The sequence below is a fragment of the Ptiloglossa arizonensis genome, chromosome 5 (assembly GCF_051014685.1).
Source record: "Ptiloglossa arizonensis isolate GNS036 chromosome 5, iyPtiAriz1_principal, whole genome shotgun sequence".
Classification (NCBI taxonomy): Eukaryota; Metazoa; Arthropoda; class Insecta; order Hymenoptera; family Colletidae; genus Ptiloglossa; species Ptiloglossa arizonensis.
In genome coordinates, this window is record NC_135052.1 from 20,850,780 (window position 1) to 20,875,295 (window position 24,516).

The 24,516-nt window shown below is 39.9% G+C and overlaps 3 protein-coding genes across 8 annotated transcripts in view; 1 reads left to right on the forward strand and 2 right to left on the reverse strand.

The window, feature by feature from the left end:
- Positions 1-698: 698 nt before the first annotated feature.
- Positions 699-7,010, forward strand: Mei-w68 (meiotic W68). Its single transcript, XM_076312693.1, has 10 exons — positions 699-814; positions 904-1,390; positions 1,434-1,532; positions 1,621-1,757; positions 2,321-2,382; positions 3,993-3,999; positions 4,115-4,194; positions 5,664-5,774; positions 5,825-6,182; positions 6,710-7,010. Exons 1-10 carry the CDS (start codon positions 699-701, stop codon positions 7,008-7,010), a joined length of 1,758 nt encoding a protein of 585 aa, XP_076168808.1.
- Positions 7,011-7,662: 652 nt separating this feature from the next.
- On the reverse strand, positions 7,663-10,904 carry LOC143146719 (uncharacterized). 2 transcript variants are annotated; one of them, XR_012992058.1, is made up of 5 exons: positions 9,526-10,904; positions 8,509-8,734; positions 8,356-8,430; positions 7,972-8,057; positions 7,663-7,873 (listed from the first exon to the last, which is right to left on the reverse strand). XR_012992058.1 is itself a non-coding variant. In XM_076311273.1 (4 exons), exons 1-4 carry the CDS (start codon positions 9,624-9,626, stop codon positions 8,022-8,024), a joined length of 438 nt encoding a protein of 145 aa, XP_076167388.1. In that variant the 5' UTR covers positions 9,627-10,904; the 3' UTR covers positions 7,663-8,021. The 2 variants fall into 2 exon arrangements, 1 of the variants encoding a protein (XP_076167388.1); XM_076311273.1 differs by having other exon boundaries at positions 7,663-8,057.
- A 30-nt stretch (positions 10,905-10,934) lies between these two features.
- LOC143146720 (A-type potassium channel modulatory protein DPP6) overlaps positions 10,935-24,516 on the reverse strand; it is a 172,302-nt gene continuing 158,720 nt past the window's right edge. For all 5 annotated transcript variants that reach the window (XM_076311277.1, XM_076311278.1, XM_076311275.1 and 2 more), the window contains 8 exons: positions 24,028-24,080; positions 23,280-23,840; positions 22,048-22,366; positions 21,793-21,971; positions 20,995-21,217; positions 20,481-20,925; positions 20,161-20,366; positions 10,935-19,296 (listed from right to left, as the gene is read on the reverse strand). In XM_076311277.1, coding sequence (XP_076167392.1) covers positions 19,195-19,296; positions 20,161-20,366; positions 20,481-20,925; positions 20,995-21,217; positions 21,793-21,971; positions 22,048-22,366; positions 23,280-23,840; positions 24,028-24,080 — 2,088 coding nt within the window. In that variant the 3' untranslated portion in view covers positions 10,935-19,194. The remainder of the gene's footprint in view (positions 19,297-20,160; positions 20,367-20,480; positions 20,926-20,994; positions 21,218-21,792; positions 21,972-22,047; positions 22,367-23,279; positions 23,841-24,027; positions 24,081-24,516) is intronic.

Consider the following 24,516-nt stretch of genomic DNA (forward strand, 5'->3'; position numbering starts at 1 on the left):
TAGAGGTACTTGATACCGGGGATGAGAATTATTTTATTCGTAAATATTTTGTACAACTATTTTTTTATAACGTAGAGGTACTTGATACCGGGGATGAGAATTATATTATTGGTAAATATTTTGTACAACTATTTATCAGTCTTGCTTGGCGTTGAATAAGAGAGAGAACATTTTTTAAATATTTTCGATGGAACATTAAAATTAAAAAGTTGCAAAATTTCAGGGTAATCGATATGGTTATTGAAAACTTTAAATAGAAACATCGAGTCAGTTGTAAATATATTAAAGTAGATAAATATACGAGTCTGTCTAATTTGAGTTTGTAATTTTAAATTTCTCTTTTTGAACATTGTTGGTAAAGAAGATCAGAAAACGTAAAACGTTGGAATTCTCGTGCCATCTGTGAACGAGAGATTTAATTACACTATTGGATATACACAATGTTTTGGAAACAATTTTATACACACGGAAAGTTCTACATTAAGTAATTTTGTATACATACTGTCGACATCTCAGAAAGCACTTTATTGTTTACGAAGAAATTAAAGTATTCTTTTGTACTTACCTACCGAGCACGTAATAAATTAATAGAGTAGAGACGAATTAAGAACTATCCTTGAAATTTGTTACAAAAATAAAATAGTCCTTGAATAGGAATTGACTTACATTTATACGTTAAATTATTTATTTCAGACAGAATGTCAGAGATTAATAGACACACGATGAACAGAAATTTCACACTTACCAACGGTGAAACAGGAAGTGTCGAAGAGAAGAAGATCTACATACCTGTTGTAGATAATACAGAATATAGGTGAATATGGAGTAAATCATTTTTCTAATAAAATAAAGTAGTATCATTTTGGGAAAGTGGTATTACGAATAATTTTTTATGATATTTAGAACACAGTTGGTAGCACGTATCGAAAACGTAACTTTAAATGTAATCCAACAAATATGTTCCGGTCGACTACCGCAAATTTCGTATTTGACGTTGCATAATTACGCTTCAACGGAGACGATTGAAGAAAATGACTTATCGAGCCGTGCGTCGAATTTCGAATCGTATCCTTTCGAAGAAACTGACTCAGTGGATGAAATGGTCACGCAAAATGGTCAAACGACGACCATTAATTTTTCCAGAAGGAAAAGCAAAGACAAGTTCGCTTTGATGATGACCGTGATGGCCGTGGCTCATCGTTTGTTAATTACGAACACATCTATCACGAGACGCTCCCTTTATTACGATTTGAAGAACGAGAAAACTTCGAGTTTGGCGCCGGAACAAAGATACGTGGACCAGGCTGTGAATCATGTTGCCGATTTGTTGAATTGCGCGCCATGGGAGCTTAGTGAGTCTCTTTATTGGAAAAAGATCTTAGAATTTCGTGTCTGCATCGATACACGTAAACATGATATTGTTCAGTATTCAGATTTACGAGAAAACAATTAAAAAAAAATATATTGATAATGTCAAAGATATCGTTTGGTATCTAATGATATTTTCAAATAATGGAAGACACTTCTCGAAAGTACATTTCATATTTTAAGTAAAAGAAGGGAAAATTTCGCCAATGGATTAAAAAAAATAACAGTTTATTTAAATATATCGAGTTCTAGGACATTTTCGTAGATTTAATCGCTCGAAATATTAAAATTATATTTTCCTCTCTGCTTATCTCAATGTTTACTACAAAGGTTCAAGTCGAGCTACCACTAGAGGGCGACGAGGTGCCTTTTTCCACTGCTGATATATCGTATATTTAATTAATTAGTTTCAGCCATTGAATAATTATTCAATGAATTTGAAACGAACTTAAATTTATACTCGGTTAAGATTTTACTTTCAATTGTAACTAAATTGGATTAGTTACTCAATTCGAACACACGTGAAGTGAGGTTAGATTCGTGTCCCGGCATTTAGATGGCGATGGTGAATTAATCGATTAGATAGAATTGGGAGTACAGTTTGAGAATACAGTTCTGCTTTGAGAGTTTACGAGTCAATATTGATACCTTAGACACATTTACAAAAATACAATATAGTGGCTAGATGAAAATTTTCCCCATTACCTCTAGTGAGTCAAGAAGGAAAGAAAGTCTTGTACTTCTTTCGTACTAGAAATATCCAAATTTCCATTTCCAAATAGTTAGTTTAACCAAGTGACTATCATTTACGTTTGTAAATGGAATATTATCTACAATTTGCACAACGTAAGAAAGTATTGCAGAAAAGAAAAATGTCAAAAGAATTATTACTTTTATTCATTCTGACAAATGGAACTTGATATATGACATACAAACTTTTTTATGGTTACAGTTCCCTCTCCAATTTTCCGATTCTCATTTATTCTAAGACTCTAACTCTACATAATATAATATGTATCTTATATTCGAGGGGGGAATGCTTAAACACTTAGGTCACAGTCTAATCTCATTCTTTGACTCTTAATGTAGGATCACACAAAGGGAATGGAATCAACGAAGGAAAAGATTTCATTACTTGAAGTAAATTTTTTGAAATGCATCAGAGTTACATTTTTATTCTCGGATTTCTGATACCTGACAAGCGTCGACTATGTCGAACTACTCTTTTCGTTTGTACATTTTCAAGAAATTATTCTAAATTCGCAGCCAATTAGCTCGGTACTACCCGCGACGAATAATGATTGTTCGTCGCGAGTAACACCGATTACCAGGTCTCACCACGTGGAGGTTGCTGCGAGCGGAGACCCGGAGGGAGATAGATGGAATCGAAGTTCCATCGATCTCCCTCGATGCGCAATACAAACGAAATTACCAAACCAACAAGATGGAAGGAATCAAAGTTCCTTCGATCTGCTTGTTTAGTTCTGCCAAGGAATTACACAGTCGAGCAAAACGAGGCAAAATTGGGAAAGACGCGACACGAACCGTGTAGTTGTTCCTACTAGATCGGTCCCGTTTCTCTTCAGTGGGTCCGATTCCAGAGAAAACGAACGACGCCATCCACTCCCCTAGAGGAGTGCCCCGTTTCTCCATCTTTACGACGAGAGGGTCTTATTTTGGAGGCTTTCGCAGGGACCAGCAAAAATGCCTGCTCCTGTGCTCGCAACATGCCCTCTCTGGAAGCGGACACACCAGAAGAGACGGCGATCGATCGTTCGGACCAGCTACACGGCCGGTCACTTGCTTATGCAACAAGCAGTGGTGACCGGACTGAGAAACGAGGAGCGAGTAAAATTAAGCTAAAGATTGGGTAATTACTTGGCAGTGCACATATTTGTACATGGTGGCCTTAAAACTAACTTATTCCAACTGCAGAGATAGAAGGAATCAATGTTCCATCGATCTCCTGGTTTAGTTCTGCCGAGCGATTACATTATGGAAAATTGAGGCAAAATTGGGAAAGCCGCGACGCGAACCGTATAGTTGCTCCTACTTGGTCTATCCCGTTTCCCCTTAATGGGGCCGATTTTCGAGGAACTGCGCGACGCCGTCCACTCCACTAGAGGAGTGCCCCGTTTCTCCCAACTTCGCGTCAGGAGCCACGCAAGCGTGGACCTGACTCACGAAGGTTGACAAAGAGAGGGTCTTATGATGGATCAAGGGCTTCCGCAGGGACCGGCATAAATACCTGCCCCTGTGTTCGCAGCATGTTCGCTCCCGAAGCGGACCCACCGGAAGAAACGCAGATAGACCGTTCGGACCACCTACACGGCCGGTCACTTGCTTATGCAACAAGCAGTGGTGACCGGACTGAGGAACGAGGAAGCGAGCAAAAGTAAGCTACAGATTGGATAATTGCTCGGCAGATCACAGATATTTGTACAGGGTGGCCTTAAAACTAACTTATTCTAAGCTTAGCTAAAGATCCCATGGGGGTTGCGATGAAATAGCCCTCTTCGTTCTTCGTTCTTCGTTCTTTATTCTTCAATGTGCCTACCTAAGAGAAACCTAAAGTCAAGGCATGATATAAAATAGAAATTGAGTTGATTAGTGATTGAATACAGTCATGCAGTAACAAAGAAAATAATGGAAGCAGTGGCAAAAAAATAAACATGGAAAAACAAGTACACAGTAAAATCAGAGAACAAATCAAATAAATTAAACAAAGAAAAAAAACTGACAAAAGAAAAGAATTAAGAAATTGGACGATCGGTACCGGTTACCAAGAGGGCATCCTTTGTCCTTGGCTGTCCGTGGAGGGAGCAGGTACCTAAAATGGAGACTTCCGTCCACCTCGGAGGCTCCCGCGAGAATGAAATTTTTGTCAACCGGCGGCTCCTTATATACCCACCACAAGGTCGCTTACCGTTACTTCGATTGTTTGTGTTCGATCTAACCGAATATTTCAAGAAATTTATGGCTTTTAAGCCATTATTTGTACTAGGACATTCTTAATAAATGTTTAAACTATAGTTCTACGACAGTTGTTAATAATTATGATAAATAAACATCAAGATATGGAGAAATTTGCGAAGGTGGAAGGTTTCGGTGAATGTTTGTTCATTTCCGCGATTGTTATTAACATTTACGCGTGTTCCTAATAATAATCGAACAATGTGCATTTTATTTATGCATTACAAATGATTAATTAACTTGTAGGAATTGATTTTGATGAAGATTCGAAGTAACAACGTGTTTCGTAAAGATTTAAAGCATGGAAAGTAATAATTGTGTATTTCGAACATTAATTTAGCCTTTGTTTAATTCTTATAATTTACACAATACGCGTAGAAGTTATATTTTTTAGTTAAAATTGGCGAAATTCAATTAATCGCTTTTCTAGATAGAAAAATCATCGTGACGAATACTTGTGTATCGATAATCGATATGTCTGGCCTTGACAATGTCGGTTGGACCTTAATGACAATAATTCCATCGCGAATAAAGAGTATTTCAACAGTATATTATTTTAAACAATTATTTATACTAGGACATTGTTAATAATTGTTTAAACTCTGGTCCTACGACGGTTGTTAATAATTATGATAAATAAACATCAAGATATGGCGAAATTTGCGAAGGTGAAAGGTTTCGGTGAATGTTTGTTCATTTCCGCGATTGTTATTAACATTTACGCATGTTCCCAATAATGATCGAACAATGTGTATTTTATTTATGCATTACAAATGATTAATTAACTTGTAGGAATTGGTTTTGATGAAGATTCGAAGTAAAAACGTGTTTCGTAAAAATTTAAACCATGGAAAGTAATAATTGTGTATTTCGTGCATTAATTTTGCCGTTTTTTAATTCTTATAATTTTCACAATACGCGTAGAAGCTGTATTTTTTAGTTCAAATCGGCGAAATTTAATTAATCGCTTTTCTAGATAGAAAAATCATGGAGATAAATATTTAGTGTGAATCGATAATCGATACGTGTAGCCTTGAAAATATCGGTTGGATCTCAATGAAAAATTCCAACTAAATGATATTTCATGCCATTATTTATACCAGGACATTGTTAATAATTGTTTAAACTATGGTCCTACGACGGTTGTTAATGATTATGATAAATAAACATCAAGATATTGCGGAATTCGCAAAAGCGAACGGTTTCAGTGAATATTTGTCCATTTCTGCGATTGTTATTAACATTTACACACGTTCCGAATATTAACAGCACAACATCAAGATACTGAGTAATCTTTTTTTAATCCTTTCTTTTTTTTCCAGTTTTTTCTTTGATTAATTCACTTTATCTGTCCCCTGATTTTAATTTGTACTTGTTTTTCCATGTTTATTTTTTTCTCATTGGCTGTGCATTCCGAATAATTTCTATAAGATGTACGAACGAAAAGAGTATAGTATACTCTACAAATTATTTATCTATCTAGATCTTCTACCCGCATCGAAGGGATTAGCTGCTGGTGAATTGACGCTTACCTTGATCGACAATCGAATCGTCGATTTCAAGGTGCCAGGAGGTGCCCTAATTCCGTTCATTGCTTCCAATGTAGAGTCCGTTCGAACCAAGGCCAAAATGGTGCTCATCGTCGAGAAAGACTCTGTATTTCAAAAATTGTTGGAAGACGATTGCACCAATCTCTTGAATTGCATTCTGGTGACAGGAAAAGGATATCCTGACGTGGCTACTAGAATGCTGGTGAAACTGTTGTCCGAGAAAATGGAGCTGCCAGTTTACGCGATGGTGGACGCGGACCCTTTTGGCGTGGACATCATGTGTGTCTATCGGTAAATCGATTCAGAACTGAAGAACAGTCGTCTCTTCTCGAAACTTTAATTATAGAATTATCAAATTCTATAGAATTATCAAAAAAAAACAAAACGTTAGAAAAGTGGCTAGCACAATGACCAGGAAACTTTTTAAAAGGCATTCTTTCCTTGAAAAGAGGAAGAAAATTCTTCCTTTCGACACAAGTAGTGAATTTAACCCGATACGAAGTACACTTCTATGTTCAGTAAAACACTAAATATTTAAAAATATTCTTTCACTGCCCTCCTTCACTTTGAAAAACACTGCTCTAAACGATCACAAGTTCAGAGTTCATTGTGCAATTGGAATAGAAATTTTCAAAATAGATCTGTTGTTTAGTAGTGAAAGACAAGGCAAAGGGACGGTTCAAGGAAGTGCTAGATACGTTTATAAAAAATTTCTTTATTAAAGGAGTTTCAAATATTACTGAATAATAGGGTGACGAAATTTCTAAGAAACACACTGACGACAAAATAAACATCTCTTCGACGTTCTTCGAAACCAGGTTTGGCTCGGCGACACTGTCCAAAGAGAGGGAAAGTTTGGCTTGTCGAAACGTACGTTGGCTCGGAATTCATCCATCGGAGTTACTCGCCTTGGGAACGAGAACTGTTCCCCTCACTGGATTCGACTTGTCAAAATTGGCAGCGATCGAGAATCGTTCGTATATGACTGGGAATTTTCTCAAGGAACTCGAAATAATGCGAACAGGGAAAGCGGAGATAGAGAGTTTATCTTCGTTCTCGAGAAAATTTCTGATCGCCACTTATTTGCCTTGCAAGATCAAAGGAAAGGATTATATTTAACACGATGATGGAATTGTTCAATAATACCTGTTCGTTTGGAAATCATATCGAGAGGTGAATCTGTAGCATAAAACAAAGATATTTCCTGAATATAGAACGTACAGGATTTTTTTTTTTTAGTTAGAAGTATATTATACAATTAATTAAAGTAAACGTGTTCAACGTGGTGAATGTTAAAGTGGGGAGCAACTGTGTTGGTGTTTGTAAGGTTAATACTTAACTTTAAGTATTGAGGTTAATACCATGCTCCCTGTTTTCAAATAGTGTCTCGTGATTGGCTGGAGAGGTTGACGAGCATCGCGTAATGGCGTCGCCTAACCTACGCTCCACTTTTCGGACTATTACGATGACTATGAATTCGTTATTCACGGTTTGTCCTTGTGATGTTAGAAGGAATAATATTTTTACGATACGAATTTAATTTTCTGTACGAGTACAGGTGAGAGAGTATTTTATTTAAAACGGATAATACATTTTATATGTAGAAAATAGTAATGTGTTACATCATAGTTGTGTACAGTCTGATCTTAAATATCAAATACTTAGTATAGAAGAAATGTTATGTATACATTTATGGTACAAAGGTATAGTAATATTGTATAATATTAATGTAGATTCGGAGACTCGTACAAACTTTGCTTAAGAAGGAAATTTTACTTAAATAGTGCGGTGAATTTTAATTTTATTTAGAAACATTGTGATAACGATATAATTTGAAATAATAATTTATTTAAGCGTAGAAAAGAATATCCATCGAAAGAAACATTTTCAGAACCACAGTTTGTGAAAAAGTGATTAGAGGGGGGTGTGACCTTGACCGACCGTAAAATTTAATCCTACTATAGATCTTTTACTCCCTCTATCTGGAAAAATAAGACCCGGACATTCCAAGTCCATATAACAATATCTTCTTCTCCGTTTATACTTTAAATTTACTCAGGTATTTATAATGAAAACTCACCTTCTACAGGTGATCATAAACGCTAAGTTATCTCTCGAGTGCAATCTTAATTATTGTACAAGTTGGTTCATTTTCGTGTTCTTTATCTGTGAAAGGATTTATTTTGCAATTCATTGTTTTATGATTAATAAAACTTATTTTATACAATATTTACTTATGTAGAGTATTTTAGAATTATAAATACAAACGTCAGAGGCTGTTACAATATATTGAAAAGAATGGAAAATATTTAATAAATAAATATTTTGAAATTAAGTTTTTAGTACATATTCGTTGTTCGTAAACATACAGAACGAAAATCTACACAAGTGTCGAATACGTTTGTTCTGTATCTTTTCTATCGAAGGAGAAATTAAATTAATATCTTACTCGTTGCATACTCACACCACACTTCTTCGTTAAAGGATATTGCGACGCATTCATTTCTGTTAATTTTTTCTTTCGATGTACACTGTCAACCTGTAAAATTTCTACCAATAATTTTCAAACACTCTGTATCGGCGCGAGTGTAACATAATAAGAAAATAATTTTACCACCTGTGGTTTTGAAGTCGTTTTCACCGGCTGATTGGTCACTTTTTCCTCGTAATTGTCATCGTTGTCCACCAGATTGATTAATTCAGGGATTTTACGATAACATCCCAAATAAATGACACTGTTGTCCGACGATTTTTTCGAAAGAATAGGGACGTTGGTCATGACAGTCTGGGAAGCGATATTTCGGACGCTCTTCGATCTTGTAGCGTAGAGATGATCAGTATACCTTAATGTGAAGAACTTATTGAATATTTTTCGCGTAAAGTTTCTCTGTAACATTTCTCTCGGAATATTTACGTACTTTTTATTAGAGATCGGAACAGTCGTAGAAATTTTTCAATAAATCGAGTCGAATCAGTTAAAATTGAATTTGTACGATAAAAGCTTTCACACCATAAGTTTCTATTAGCTGACTACAAGTTTATCGAATAAAATTTATCAGAAATAAAAATCAGTTACAATGGAACTTATTCGATAAAAGCTCTCACATTAGTTTCGATCAGCTGACTAAGTTTCTCGAATAAAATTGATAAGAAATAAGAATCAGATAAAATGGAACTTATTCGATAAAAGCTCTCGCATTAGTTTCGATCAGCCGACTAAGTTTCTCGAATAAAATTGATGAGAAATAAGAATCAGATAAAATGGAACTTATTCGATAAAAGCTCTCGCATTAGTTTCGATCAGCCGACTAAGTTTCTCGAATAAAATTGATGAGAAATAAGAATCAGATAAAATGGAACTTATTCGATAAAAGCTCTCATATTAATTTCGATCAGCTGACTAAGTTTCTCGAATAAAATTTATCAGAAATTAAAATCAGTTACAATGGAACGTATTCGATAAAAGCTCTCACATTAGTTTCGATCAGCTAAGTTTCTCGAATAAAATTGATAAGAAATAAGAATCAGATAAAATGGAACCTATATGATAAAAGCTCTCGCATTAGTTTCGATCAGCCGGATAGAAGTTTCTCGAATGAAATTTCTAAGTGATACAATTAAAACAATTTTTTACCGATTCTCAGTGAGCAATGGGACAGATTTCTGTTTTCTAGCCCGTTGAATTTCCGTCCATCTTTTAATGCGTCGTCTTCTGGGTTTTCGTGGCAGAGACATAATTTTTAATCGAGACAAAGAATTGACAAGGAAACAAAGACGTAGATCACGCAAAATACAATCGAAATTTTTTCCTCTTTTTGTGCACGCTCCCGTTGCTAATCTCGTCGTTGAAACGAACGAAAGAGCCCGAAGTGTGCTCACTTTGACGCGCAATTGTTCCTACGAAGTTGTGCGTTTCTAGGTATCGAGGTGACGTACACGGTGGCAAAAAAAAAAAAGAAAAGAAACAACAAGGTTTCAGGTAATGTAACAGTTTATTGAAAACACTTTTGTCCGCCCGTTGTCCGGGCCGAGCCTCGCTGATATTAAAAAACGCAGAGTCTTAGTAACATGATTATCTCGTGGGTGTTACGTGGAATACAACTTGAACGACATCCGCGAAATCGGTGTCTTCGATGCGTTATCGGCAGTCGCTTAAAAACAAGAAAGGATTAGACGGAGAAGAAATCGAACGCATCTCCTGTCTACTCCGTTTTCTTGGAAGTTACTTTTTAACAATAGTCCCGCGAGCGAATTGTTTTTCGAACACAGAGGAGGGTCAAAAATCGACGAACGTTACATTTTTCTCTTGCAACGGAGACTTGTTTCTTAACACGTTGAACATCGTTACCGAACACGACTAAATTGCTCGTTGTTATTAAACGATTACGTTCACGGATCGTTCTGCGGGTAATTCGATATTTAGAGCGACGAGAATGTAAAATAATGAAGTAAAAATATACAATTGTACGAATTGTTTAGAAAATTAAGTTAAGCGAAAGGATTGAAGCGGATGTGCAATAATAAGTTGATGCAGTAACACGTGATTGCAATTGCAACAGTGAACTGAGAGGACAAAAGCAATAATACATTCTGTATTTAATTATACGTTCTACGTGTTTGAATTTTTAAATTATACCTAAATATTTAGAAACTTTCTCTAATAGAAACACTGATTCGATTAATTTTATCTTTCGTGTAACAAGAGAAGGTACATTGGTGTCTCTGGTTTCGTTCGTAGAAAAAGATCTGATTATTTTCATAAACACGACGATGCACATGTGAACTGTGATTGCACTTTTTCTCTAAACAGAGTATCTTTTATTTTTAGATAGTTTGATTTTTCTCGTCATTTCGTATGAAAAGTCTTCGAAGGTTTTCGAAAATTAAATACTTCATTAGATACTTTAAATACGTCCAATCGTTAATTTCACATTAACTATTATCCAAATCAATTGTTTACATCTTCTAATAGTCTTCTCTCTTACCATTGCACTCAGAATTACAAAGAAAATCGATGTACGACACGATGTACGACACGTATCTCAAAAGACACGTACACTTTCGTCAAACGCAAAACTGCAGTTACACGTTGCAGGTGCATCGTTGCACTTACGAGAAAACTGCAACCAATCTTCTCCTTTACCAATTTCTTCAATCTTATACATTCTATATAGAGCTGGTAAGTTGACGAAACTCTGAATAATTATACTTTCGAGAAACTATAACTTTTACGTTTCGTTTATCGTTAATCTTCCAGCTCCCTGTAGAATCGAACAAAGAACAATCGATGTTGCACAAACCATCTTTTACAATGTCAACGAGTGAATTTTTTAACAGATACTATCGTAGTGCATAGAAAAAAAAAATACAAAAAATCAAGTTTATCGTTCAACGTGTTAATCACAGTTCTTAATCGTTAACTTCTCAGCTCCCTGTAGAATTGAACAAAGAACACAATCGATGTTGCACGAATCATATTTTACAATGTCAACGAGTGCATTTTATAATAGATACTTTCGTAATGTATACAGAAAAAAAAATACAAAAAATTAAGTTTATCGTTCAACATGTTAATTACAGTGTTCGATCACAGTTTCTAATCGTTAACTTCTCAGCTCTCTATAGAATCGAACAAAGAACACACTCAATGTTGCACGAATCAATTTTAACATTGTCAACGAGTGCGTTTAATAACGAATACTTTCGTAGTGCATAGAAGAAAAAAAATACAAAAAATCAAGTTTATCGTTCAACGTGTTAATTACAGTGTTCGATCACAGTTTCTAATCGTTAACTTCTCAGCTCTCTATAGAATCGAACAAAGAACACACTCAATGTTGCACGAACCATCTTTTACAATGTCAACGAGTGCGTTTTATAATAGACACTTTCGTAATGTATAGAAGAAAAAAAATACAAAAAATCAAGTTTATCGTTTAACATGTTAATCACAGTTCCTAATCGTTAACTTCCCAGCTCTCTATAGAATCGAACAAAGAACACACTCAATGTTGCACAAACCATCTTTTACAATGTCAACGAGTGCATTTTTTAACAGATACTATCGTAGTGCATAGAAAAAAAAAAAATACAAAAAATCAAGTTTATCGTTCAACGTGTTAATCACAGTTCCTAATCGTTAACTTCCCAGCTCCCTGTAGAATCGAATAAAGAACACACTCAATGTTGCACGAACCATCTTTTACAATGTCAACGAGTGCGTTTTATAACAGACACTTTCGTAATACATAGAAGAAAAAAAAAACAAAAAAAAAAAAAAAAACAAAAACCAAGAAACCAAGTTCGTCGTCGTTCAACGTGTTAATGACAGTGTTCGATCACGGTCGTTTCGAGCGATCGCCGATGATCGTGGCCGATTTCGTGGATGATTCTCCAGGTCCGTGCGAATATCGTAAAAAACCGAGTGGAAACGATCCGCGTGCTCCGGCCTCCCACGAGAAACTATCGAGAACGTCTCTCCCGAACGATTAATCCGCGGCGATCGCGTGCGCTCGCTGGATGATCCGAGCGAATATTATATAAAAAACAATTGTCCGAGCGCGTCGGCCACGCTCGCGGGGCGCAGTCGAATCGACGAGTCGTTGGCCAACAATTCTCGATCCATGCGTTGTTTCCATCTTAACGAACAATCAACGTGGATCGCGCTAATCCGAACGACGACTCTCCGATCGATCGGACGTCGTTTCGAGCTGGCTTCGAGACGATCGTTTCGATGATTCTGATGCATCGAGACGAGTAGGCCGCTACCGAAACCGAGTCCAAGAATCAACGATTTTCGAAACGTTTGTTGCACCGATCAACCCCTCTGACACCGATAATAAAAAAAAAATTCTTCAAGATCGATTTGTAACTTTCTCCCTCGGTGTGAGATTGTTTTACGAACAATCGACGAGTGTCTTTGTGTGTGTCTTTTTTTTTTCTTTTAACTAGTGAAATTTTAACGTGTTTTTTTTTCTTTTAACGTGTTGAATTTTTGTAAAGGTTATTCGAAGTTTGGTATCCGAAGGTGAAGTGTCTGGATAGAGATATTTTTGTTACGAAAGTGTTTTTTTTTTTAATTTAATATCCGAAAGTGATGTATTTGAATGAGAAAAAGTGATATTTAATTTCTTGTTTCCATATCGAACAGAGTGGAGAAAATTACACGTGAAAATTGTGATTCGTTCGGGAGTTACAGGTGTTTGTGTAATTTTTCGCATTGTACAGGCCGCGCCATAATAAGTGGACGCAAGCTCGAGATCAGTTTAAGACACATGCTATAGTTACGAAAAGGATCCGTCGTTGCTGCGTTTCGATGATTCTAATTACAAATAGAAATATTTACAATTCACTCTTTGCATTTTATGACTATCTGCGGACAGTTTCACGGTGTTCTATTAATTACTTCAGCGATGGGTGTTGAATAACTCTAATAATTATTTAACGCTAGGAAAACACGAGCATTCGAAGACACGGAAACTCTTCTTTTACGGTTTACGTTAATAAATTCAACGAAGTTGCGTCCACCAGTTTTTATGCGTCCTGTACATCGAACGAGACGCTATGAATTTCCACCGTGTCGGGGGGGTTAATTGAACGAGTGTCAACCGAAATATTAAATACAAAAATGGAACGTTCGTCAATTTGGAAAATAACCACGTAAACTGAACACGATCAAAATTTACTCGTCTATTAACCCTCGTGTACTTGAACTTTAAAAAAAAAAACTGACGCCAGAACCGTATCTTTCGATTATTTTTTAATCAAATATTCGCTTCTCAGAGAATTGTAAATTTTCCACGAATGAAATATCTATTAAAAAATAAGAAGAAAAAAAAAATAATTAAAATCCAAAATTCCGTTTTTCGGAACAGTTTCGGTTTTCGAACAGTGCACGAAGGTTAACGGAATAATCGATCTTCTCGACACTGTTGGACTCAGTTTCGAGCATGCGTAAACTCGAACAATTTCTTTATCGATACCTTATCTATTAATACCTCGATATTCGCTATGCATCCGGTTAAAAACGCGCGAAACACCGTGGGTGTCGCGGACACCAAACTTTCCCGGGATAAATCCGACAAATAACCGATAATAATCGTCAATCTGAGTATCACAGATTATCCAAATAATTTCAAATAGACGCATTATTATTATTATTATTATTATTTTTTTCATTCCTCCTCCGTCGTCACTTTGTTTCAGTTCTCCGTCTTTCGCTCTTCGTCCCGAAATTCTCGACGAGGAGCGATTTCGCGTTCTTCGGGTCAAGCGAATCTCGTCGACGTTTGTTCGCACGAAAAAAAAAATTAAAAATAAAAAAAGAAGAAAAAAAGGATAACAACGTACGCGCGAAGTTTGTCGCGAAGTTTCGTTCGCACGGGCCCGATGCTCTCGAACTCGAGTTCCGCGTGTGAATTAATTTTTCTTTTCTCTTTCTTTCAAATTTTTTTTTTTTTTACTTTCTCTCTCTCTCTCTCTCTCTGAATCTGAACGTCCTTCCCCTCTTTCTCTCTTTCTTTCTCTCTCTCTCTCTTTCTTTCTCTGTGTACCGCTTTTTCTCGTTTTTATGTATAATATATATATATATATTTTTTCTGTGTTTTTTTTTTTCTCTTATTAATTCTCTTTAGCCTAGCGGCGATAATACGTTACCAAAAGCTTATAGATACCCTTATGCGCTGCTACCAAGGTTTTCTTCTGTTTTGCGATTAATTTCACGTAATTCGCATGCTCCGTTTCTTTTTTCCTCTTTCTCCGGTTGTTGTCGTGGTTGTTACTGATTTTCTTTTTTTTTTCTTTTTGCGTGCCTGCCGTTCCTCAGACCCATACCTATATGTCTACGTTTTTATTTCGCCGCACTTTCTGCCGTTATTATAGTTAATAATTGATTGCGATTGCACACTCACACTCGCACTCATTCTCTCTCTCTTTCTTTCTTTCTCTCTTTCTTTCTCTCTTTCTCACTTTCTCTCTCTCTCTCTCTCTCTTACGTTCGCTCGCTGTGTCTCATTCTCGCGTTCTTTGTTGCTTTCGTTAGCTTCTCGCGTGTCCCTCGCTCGACGAAGTCTCGAGTTCTCTCGAATTCGCGCGGGAAAATCGATCGACGATGTCGCGACGTGAACTTTTACGAGGAAACAACGACGTGTCTGTCCTTTCCGTCTGGCGAAGGAAATTTTCGTTTTTTTTTACGGTTTTCAAAATTGGCGGTCGAATTAGTCCTACGATCGAGTAGCTTTCAATCGAAGATCTTTGAAGCAAATTTAAATTCTTTCGCGAGGAAATTATTTTGAGAAAATTCAGTAACCGTGCGAGGAAAAAGTATACGTTTGTAAAAGTGGTGTAAATGTGTAACAATTTCAGAAATATTAAATATATCAATCGAGAAGTGTGTAGAGTCTGACCCTTGAAATTATTACTTAATGGTATTTAAATAAGGAGATAGTAAATAATAAGTAAAAATACAAAAGTTTCTATACCCAAAGATAAATTATAGTATCCTTTCTAGTCTGTATAGACTAATTGTACAAATTGCTCGATTCTTCTCAAAGAATATGAGAAATCAGCAGACATCTTGTATTATATTTAAAAAGCTTAAGTCTCACGTTAAATCATTATGTTAACTTTCACGGTTAATTATCTTCGATATTAAAATATCTATAAATTTGAATACTTATCATTCGAGAATTCTTAACTTTTCCTCTGAATACAAATCCAGTGAGTGGTATTGAAAATTTTGAATCTTTATACTTACACTTCTTTCAAAAGTTCGAAAACACCTGCTCCAAAGGAGTAATTCTTTCCAACTCTTTAACACGTTTATTAAAAAAAGAAAAATTACCAAACACAAATACAAATAAATCGATCTTCGTATTCGAAAACACCTGATCGAAGGATACACAGTCCTTAAAAGTATTCCTTCGCCACGCGTCGCAGCTTTGTACTCTCTACAATCGACGTCAAGCACTTAAATCCTGACCTACCGATCCGTCACGTCCACTTTCGTCCATGTTCGATGTCCTCGACGAGGACTCCCCTCCCACGAGGTTCGTGTCATCCCCTCAGCCACCATTTAATACTCTACAATCCCCCTCTGTCCTCGTCGAGGCTCACCATGGTCCGACATGGACGAACCGCATCCAACACTCATCTAAGATTCATTAATATTATTAGGTAATTTCTTCATCCTCTCCGTTCTATTTATTATCGTTTGATTAGTTGCACTAGCCTTGATTGTCGGCATTTAAGGGCTGCTGGGCAGGCAGCGTTTATGGCGACGTGCGACTCTCCTCGTTCGAGCGCGACCATTCTACGATCAACCGTGAACGTTCGTTTCGTTTCGTGACTCGTCCATCGGACTTGCGAGAGAACCGTCAATGATCCTCGATCACTGCCAAAAAACCGAGAAGCACCACTAAATCTAAAAATATCCAAACTGGCCAACCCTTTCGCGGTGGAAACACCAACACCGAGTGGTCTACTGTTAGAAAGGACTTTGGGATCCGTGTGAACCGGTGTACGATTGTTTAATCTCACTCCCTGAACGCATCAATTTCTCGAACAACTCGTAGAGTCACTCTATAGAGAAGATCGTTACGTGGATGGAGTTTGAACAGCATCCGGGAGGACGCTAAATCTAAAAATATCCCAACTGGCCAACCCTTTCGCGGTGGAAACACCAAGATTGAGTGGTCTACTGTTAGAAAGGACTTTGGGATCAGTGTGAACCGGTGTACGATTGTTTAATCTCACTCCCTGAACGCATCAATTTCTCAAACAACTCGTAGAGCCACTGTACAGAGATGATCGTTAGGTGGATCGAGGTTGGATAGTATACCTGAGGACTCGAAGTCCTTCGAACACGCTGACGTTGTTGAGAAAAGGGTTGACCAGTGTCCTCGTAAACGGATCTCGCGAGTCCGATCGATCTCGAACGTTAACATCCAACGTGAACCGCGTCCGTACGAACATCGATCGACCTGATCTCGAACTAATTGTCGCGTACTCCGTCAGGACCGTGAGAACGGTCGGTGTTGATCGAGAAAAGGTATTACGATAAGGTTCGTTGCCCGCGACGAGGTGCGTTCTGGAACGAGCTAAAGTATACGGTGAATCGGAGCGTTACCCTAAAGCCTCGCGTCGCTTACTTACTTAATTAGTTATTTCTGGAAACTGATTTTTTTTTTTTCTTTTATAGTACACCTTAGCGTTATAGTACAACAAACGATCAACGACAAACGGGAACACGCGCGAACCTCGTCGAGGGAACGCGACCCACACCGAGGGACATCTTCCGTAGAGACGTGTATAGATATATACAAATATTCAAGGATCAAACGGTTGGTTGGTTGATTGGGTGGGGCTGGGGTCCTGGGGGTGGGGGATCCTTTCACCATTCTGTTCACGCGTGTAACGTTATGGTACATAGACTAGGCGCCAAGCTGTACAACACAAAACTTAGGACTAAGCGTTCGTTTTCTAACGGTGAGTGGTGTTGTCGATACCCCTGGACGAGTCATCGCATAGGCGTAGCCAGCTCGTTTTCCCAGGAAATCGGGGAGGCACCGGTTTGTGTAGCCACGACGGTGTCGATCAAACAATCGACTCGACAGTCACCGTAGACTCTTTCTTCTCTTGCTTCCCCTCGGTCGAGAACAGAGGTAGCGATGGGCGCGAGTGTCTCGCGAGAACATTTGTTCGTAGATTCGCGCGAAGAACTTCAGGCACCGAGAATTCACTGACACGTGTCGATTCGTATCGAATATGTTGAACGAAAGTGTGAAAGTAAGTTCTTTACATAGTTACGGAAATAAATTAATATTTATTATTTCTCGTCGTATGTTTTAACGTTAGTCGGATGTCGAGTTACGAATGTAAGTGACGAAAAAATTCTAATTGCAGCTATGATAATTTACAAATGGTAACGAAAATAAGAATAATAGTAGTGTAAAGTATATAAAATAGTAGCAACGAGTAATGGTAATAAACGTCTGTTGGATGTCGTGACAATTTATGATTGTAAGTGACAAAAGAATTCTAATTACAACTATGACAATTTACAAATGGTAACGGAAACGAAAATAAAAATACTAGTTGTGTAAATTATATAAAATACTAGCAACGAGTAATAAATATTAATCAACGAAAAATCGTGTGCAGTCGACGACACCGTTGTTCGACAAGTCGTAGAACGTTTCGAATACTTCGCTGCGTGTGTCTCGAATGGGCGGGGCAAGGTCGAGAGTGGGGAGGGGCGCGAGTCGATTGTTCCATTGGCGTCGCCATTGGGCGAGAATCGTGAGACGCGAGCTTCCGAGCTTTGCAACGGCGAACCGCGCGATTCTCGTGATACCTCGGCGCTCCGCGAGCCTCGAGAACCATCACGATCGGGAACAGCGAGGAGAGCTTGCAAGCATTCGGTAAGCTCCTCGATACTTTCGAGCGGAACGCGGCCAACGCGGAGCCCAGTTTCTCGAGCGCTGAACCCGGAGGCTTGATATAAAAAATCAGTGAGTCGCGAGCTTGCAAGCCCGCGCTAAGCTCGATGCGCTCGATCATCATCGGTCCTTGCGTCTTTCTATTCCTTCGAGTGTCTCGTGTCACCGGCAGATAATGGAGGTTTGGTATACAAAATGTTGGCGAGCTTGCAAGCTTGCGAGAACCAGGGTAACGCGAATCGGAATTTCCCTACGTTTCCATCGGACCGATCGAGCTTGCAGCCTATTCCGCGAATACTGATCTGACCCGCTAACTGCGTTATAGTCCTAACTAGATACGCCTCTGGATGTTCGGGGATAGGGGTGGGGGTGTTGGGTGTTGGGTGTGGGTGGTGGATATCGCTATAATTATGTCCAGGATGCGCGTCCAGAGAGCAAAGTGAACGAGTTCTTCGTAGCAAAGAGGAATCCACAGGCTGATGCAGGCGGCTGATATACAACGTTATTAACGATATTACTTATACAAACACTAAGTTTACCTCATCCCTCTCATCACCACTTTCCTTCTATATACTTCTCTTCCGCGCTCTACTTTACGTATCGTAGCATCCCCGTCACCGAGAACGATCGGGTGTAGTTTCGTGACCTTCTACGCGACCTTGCAATCTTTCCCAGACCTCTTCCCCGTTGCGTGGTTGTCCTTCTGCTACGAAACGATCGGTGGCGACCATCCGGATGCTTTTGAGAATCTTCTCGAACTAGTCTAATCCTGAACAGTGAGCCTTCTCGACGAGCATCCACGCCCATTCGGGATTTATCAGAAGTAGGCGAGCTAGAGACAACGAGAGAGTATTCGGCTTGAGGCACTAGGACGCGTCCAGGGAGAGGCACTCGGCGAGGTAGTCCTCCATGGAACGATAAGCGTGCTCCAACACGCCTGCTAAGGCGTGGTCTTCGTCCGCGTAACTCTGTTGAAATAGTTCAATTATGTTTCGATCGCGGAGAAGCAACATACGTTAGATGGTTGAGATGGATAGCAGAGAAGCAATAGGTATGAGAAGGTTAGCAGAGAGGTGATTGGTGTTGGGTTCTTAGGTGGTGTCCGTAGACGATATATCAAAGTTGAGTTTCACCTGTGTTAAACTGATTCAATGAACATTCGATAACGATTGTACAATAGTAAATAATTCTCGAGAAGAAGAAACGTTCGAATGCCATAACTTAGGAAGAATGTGTAGCCTGGCCGGAAGACTGAGATCCGAGGTAGGTAGAGATAGAGATTTTCGGTAGGTCTAGGGATGGATATCTGCTATTTTTGCTGTGACCAAACTGACGTCACAGTGAGGTGACAGGAGAGGAAAACTATAGCAGTGGTATATACTAGAATGGAGAGAGAAGGGACGGATATCTGCTATTTTTGCTGTAGCCAGACTGACGTCACAGTGAGGTGACAGGAGAGGAAAACTATAGCAGTGGAGTATATACTAGAATGGAGAGTGGAGAGAGAATGGATGGATATCTGCTATTTTTGCTGTAGCTAAACTGACGTCACAGTGAGGTAACAAGAAAGGAAAACTATAGCAGTGGTATATACTAAAATGGAGAGTGAAGAGAGAAAGGATGGATATTTGCTATTTTTGCTGTAGCCAGACTGACGTCATAGTGAGGTAACAAGAGAGGAAAACTATAGCAATGGAGAGAGAAGGGATTCAAACTGATCAGACCCACTGATATACGGGTATGGAACCTCGCTACCTCTTGGCCAGGCTGTACCAACGTCAGTTGCAAAATGAGGATACTTATTGTGAAAGCGTAGTTTATAGTATCCTCACCTGGTATCTAAAGATGATTCCCGCTTCGGACAGTGCCTTAGCGAAGGCGACGCCGTGCGTGTAAGGCGCTGTGAGGTCAGCTAGACCATGAAGAAGGTAGAGACTGTGACTGGGTACGAGCCTAGCTCGTTGAGTCAGGTCAGCCTCCACGTAACCCTTGTAATTTTCGGCCGGAGCGCCAAGGACTCGCTCCGTGAACGCGGAATCTGCATCAGAGAAACGTGAACTAACACTCTCGAACGAAGAGAACCTTTCTTCCTCTTTCAAGATGCAAACCACAAAAATTAACTATCGTTTGAGAAGAAATCTCATCGACTCACTGTAATAGAGCCAATCTGCGATAGGATTCACAGCGACGCCGCACTTAAACACGTTCTCCTGGTTTCCCAATACCATGGCGGTTACGTAGCCACCGTAACCCCAACCCCACACTCCGACTCTCGTCACGTCAAGGTACTTCAATGTTTTCAGTAGGTGCCTCAGGACAGTCAACTGATCCTGAACCTCGACACCACCGATTCTCCTGAACAGGTCTCTCTTTCCTTGACCCCTGGCGCCTCGTACGTCCAACCTGACGTACACCACGTCATTGTGGCTCGACATGTAAGTGCCCCAGTCGATCCTGAAACGATCGGTGACCGCTTCGCTACCTGGACGACCGTTCACCTCGACCAGGACCGGGAAGGCAGCGTCTCTGAGTTCCTCTCGCCACGAAGGTGGTAGCAACAGTTGCACCTGGGCTTTCCAGCCCTGGGGCAACGGTACCTGTAAACGTACGATGTTAACACCAACTTGAAAACAGTTCTTGGTATATTTCAAAGAAGTGCTCGATACCTCGAAGCTTCTTCGAGTCGGCAGCGCTAGTTGGGAAAGTTTGTCCCCACGTTGGATTCTCGTATCGTAGAGTACGCGGATCATCTTGTGGGAAGTCGTCGAGTGGACGCCTGCCAGAGGAAGGCCTGGACCTTCGCAATAGAGGACGTAGAAACCTTGAGACGTGTTCTCGACCGCTGGACTCACGGATGCACCGAAGTGTGTACAGTTGGTGTAATAAAATCTGTCACAGTGATTCAAACATCAGCATTCTCACGAATGTCAGAAAACACAGACACGGTGGTGGTTATTTGGCCAAGCGAGCGTGAGGTACCAAGCACACGCGCGTAAACCAACTTGGTAGACGCGAAAATCTATCACCCGTCTATCCATCGTCTCCCATTCAGTGTATTACAGAGTTTACGGGATTGCCCCTTAACCGTCGCCGTGAAGTCAATTGGCTCATAGTTGCGGTGTGTCGATTGCCCGTGAGCTGACACAAGCCGGTTCGCGAAGACATCGGTTGCCCCTCCGCAAGTCTAGCGAAAGTTTCCATCCCCGTTTACCACACTAAACGCCCCCAACCTCAAACCTCACTTTAGGTTTGTCGTACATTCAACCTGTACCACTTCTGCGGTTGCACCCGGTCGCCTCTTAGGGCAACTGCGACATCAGTTGACCCATAGCCGTGGCCTGCCAGCCGCTCGTGATCCGAAACGAGCACACTAACTCGCAAAGTCGAACATTGGTTGGAGTTACCTACACCGTCGAACTTGTCCCCACTCAGACCTCACTCTCCCTTGGTAGAGTTATACCTACCTACTGCTCCAAAGAACTTCTCCAAGGTCACACGTGACACAGAGCGGCTCTAGACGCCGAGGATCATCGGCAGTAGGATCACGTACAACGTACAGGTGTCTTTGTCCAGGCCTCCTCTCCCTGGTACCCAAGTAGTAGACTAGGTGTGCTTTGGTGTCCCACGCTAGGATTTCGCTTACCTGGCAACGAGTTAAGGAATTTTTACCACATTATCGTACAGAGGATCATCGTACTTAGCTATGACAAGTTGTTCACCTCGTAACGACCGTGAGAGAGTACCGCTATCCTCTGTTGAGTCAGAGTCACGTGTTTGATGTGGGTGAAGTGTTCCTTGTCGCCTTCCTGAACGGCGGCCAACAGCAAGAAACTGTCACCGTCAGGGGCGAAAACCGGATGGGGCTGCGCGTCGAGCCATTGACCTTCGGGTGCTCTTTCCGAATGGGTCTCCTCGCATTCCCACGTGGGTGCACGACAGGCTGACACCAGCGACAGATTCTGCGTTCTCGTCATCCACACAACTGCAATCTCGGTGGCGTCGTCGCCCACCCAACCGGCGGATATTAGGTAGAACTCTCTGCAAGAGGTGCCCATCTCAAGTAACGCGAAATGAAATCATCAATAGATAATTGTCGGTTAATGACATAATCAGATCTCACGAGTCTTCTTATATTGAACGTTGATAGGTATAAGAGGTGCCCACCTCAAGTAACACGAAATAATATCATCGATAGATGATTGTCGGTTGATGACATAATCAGATCTCACGAGTCCTTTTATATTAAATGTTGATAGGTACAAGAGGTGCCCATCTCAAGTAACACGAAATAAAAATTATCGATAGATGATTGTGGGTTGATGACATAATCAGATCTCACGAGTCCTCTTATATTGAACGTTGATAGGTCATTGGGATAAGATTCTTACAAGTTGAACTTGGACTAATTAAACCCCATGACCCAGGGATCATCAGAATTGAGTCCTAGGAGAGTACTCGAAGTTAGCTCTCGTGATCCAAATACTGTCACAATTATTGGGTTGATCGGAAAGTCATTTCGATTTTTTTTGGCAAAAATTAAACACGATTTGTTTAGGGTGTATAAACATTTTACTAAATTGTATATTCTCCATTTTGGAAAACAAAATGACTTTCCGAACAACCCAATAGATTCTCTGGTTTGCAAGATTTCAGGCTAGGTAACCTACTATCTCATAAATCTATCATCAGAACTGGATCCCACGAGAGTACTCGAAGTTAACTCTCGTGATCCAAATACTGTCACAATTATTGCAAATTCTCTGGTTTGCAAGATTTCAGGCTAGCTAACCTACTATCTCATAAATCTATCATCAGAACTGGATCCCACGAGAGTACTCGAAGTTAACTCTCGTGATCCAAATACTGTCATAATCATTGCAAATTCTCTGGTTTGCAAGATTTCAAGCTAGCTAAGCTATTATCTCATAAAATAGAACTCCACACCACTTACTGTCCATCCAATACAGGCGGTGGCTTCAGCTTTGTCCTGAAGACGGTGGTGGAGTTCATGGTTCCGTTTCCGTTCGCGGAACTGGTCACGTTGCTAAGTTCCATCACCAATAGTTCCACCTCCGGATTGGACGATCCCGGTGTGGGGTATCTGACAGATTTCGACGGCGGAAAGGAACCTCTTCTGGGTGTACTCAGAGGACTGGAACTGGCTCCGTCGTGGCCTGGCTGGGTACCAAACCAGGGGAACTCCAAGGCAGTGACCTTAGTGTCGTTAAACGTAGCGTAGAGAAGATGCGTGCCATCGGGGCTAGGCCAGGTTGCTTCTGGCCGAGGCATCACTTCCTCCTGGTACAACCAATCCGGGACACCGTTATAGATCACGCCAGGGACACCTGTGTCGGTCAATCGTGCGTCTTCCGCCGCGGACGGCGCCAGTCTGACGTAAATATCGTTCTCGGACACCATCAAGAGGCCCGAAGTGTTGCCCAACCAGGCGGCGTGTTGCAGTCGCGTTTGCTGCATCCTTCGCGATGCGTGCAGACGGAGAGGTGTGTGATGACTGAAAGCATTCCACGGGAAATGATCAAACGCTAATGGAAAATGGTACTAATTTCGGGATTCTTTTTTTTTTTCTTTTTTTTTAGCGCGACTATCGTTACGTTGTCGTTTCTAACGATTGGTGGGTACCGAATTTCTTCTTCAATCGGTTCGAGCTAACTTTCAACGATCTTTATAGTTCTACTCACTCGTTCGTGACGTCGTAGACTGTATAGTAAGCGGTGAAGGTGTGTCTGAACACCTGAAAGAATTGAACAGTTTCATTTAAAGCTTCATCGTCCTATGCGTAGCGAATAGTCGAAGCACATTTTATTATTTTAATCCTCTACGATTTAAGATCTCAAGGTCGCCTTAAACTATTTTCAACGATTTTAAGGCCACCCTGGTGGATCGTTCTCTCTCTTTTTTTTTAATATACTTTCAGGCTAAATATTCAGGTAAATGTTCTTTCAAGATCATTGAATATTCGGATCGAAGTTTACTCTGAGGTCACGTGATCTCTTTTCTATACACTTTCCATGCGAACACTCCGGTCCAAGGTTGTTTCAGGGTCACGTACCACATAGGTCATTGGGTATTAAGGACGTAAGTTATTTTGAAGTTACGTGATCTTTCTTTTGTACACTCTCAGCATGAACAACGAGATGGAAGGATATTCCAAGATAGTGTCAACGTAC

Excerpts from the sequence above, each read along its gene's own strand:
- Mei-w68 (XM_076312693.1), top strand. The coding sequence starts at position 699 with ATGTCAGAGATTAATAGACACACGATGAACAGAAATTTCACACTTACC. Across the intron at positions 1,533-1,620 it reads ATGGAAGACACTTCTCGAAA|GACATTTTCGTAGATTTAAT; the intron begins GTACATTTCATA and ends ATCGAGTTCTAG. Across the intron at positions 6,183-6,709 it reads GACATCATGTGTGTCTATCG|GTTTGGCTCGGCGACACTGT; the intron begins GTAAATCGATTC and ends CTTCGAAACCAG.
- LOC143146719 (XM_076311273.1), bottom strand. The coding sequence starts at position 9,626 with ATGTCTCTGCCACGAAAACCCAGAAGACGACGCATTAAAAGATGGACG. Across the intron at positions 8,735-9,525 it reads CCATTGCTCACTGAGAATCG|GTATACTGATCATCTCTACG; the intron begins GTAAAAAATTGT and ends CTTCACATTAAG. Across the intron at positions 8,058-8,355 it reads CTTTAACGAAGAAGTGTGGT|ATAAAGAACACGAAAATGAA; the intron begins GTGAGTATGCAA and ends ATCCTTTCACAG.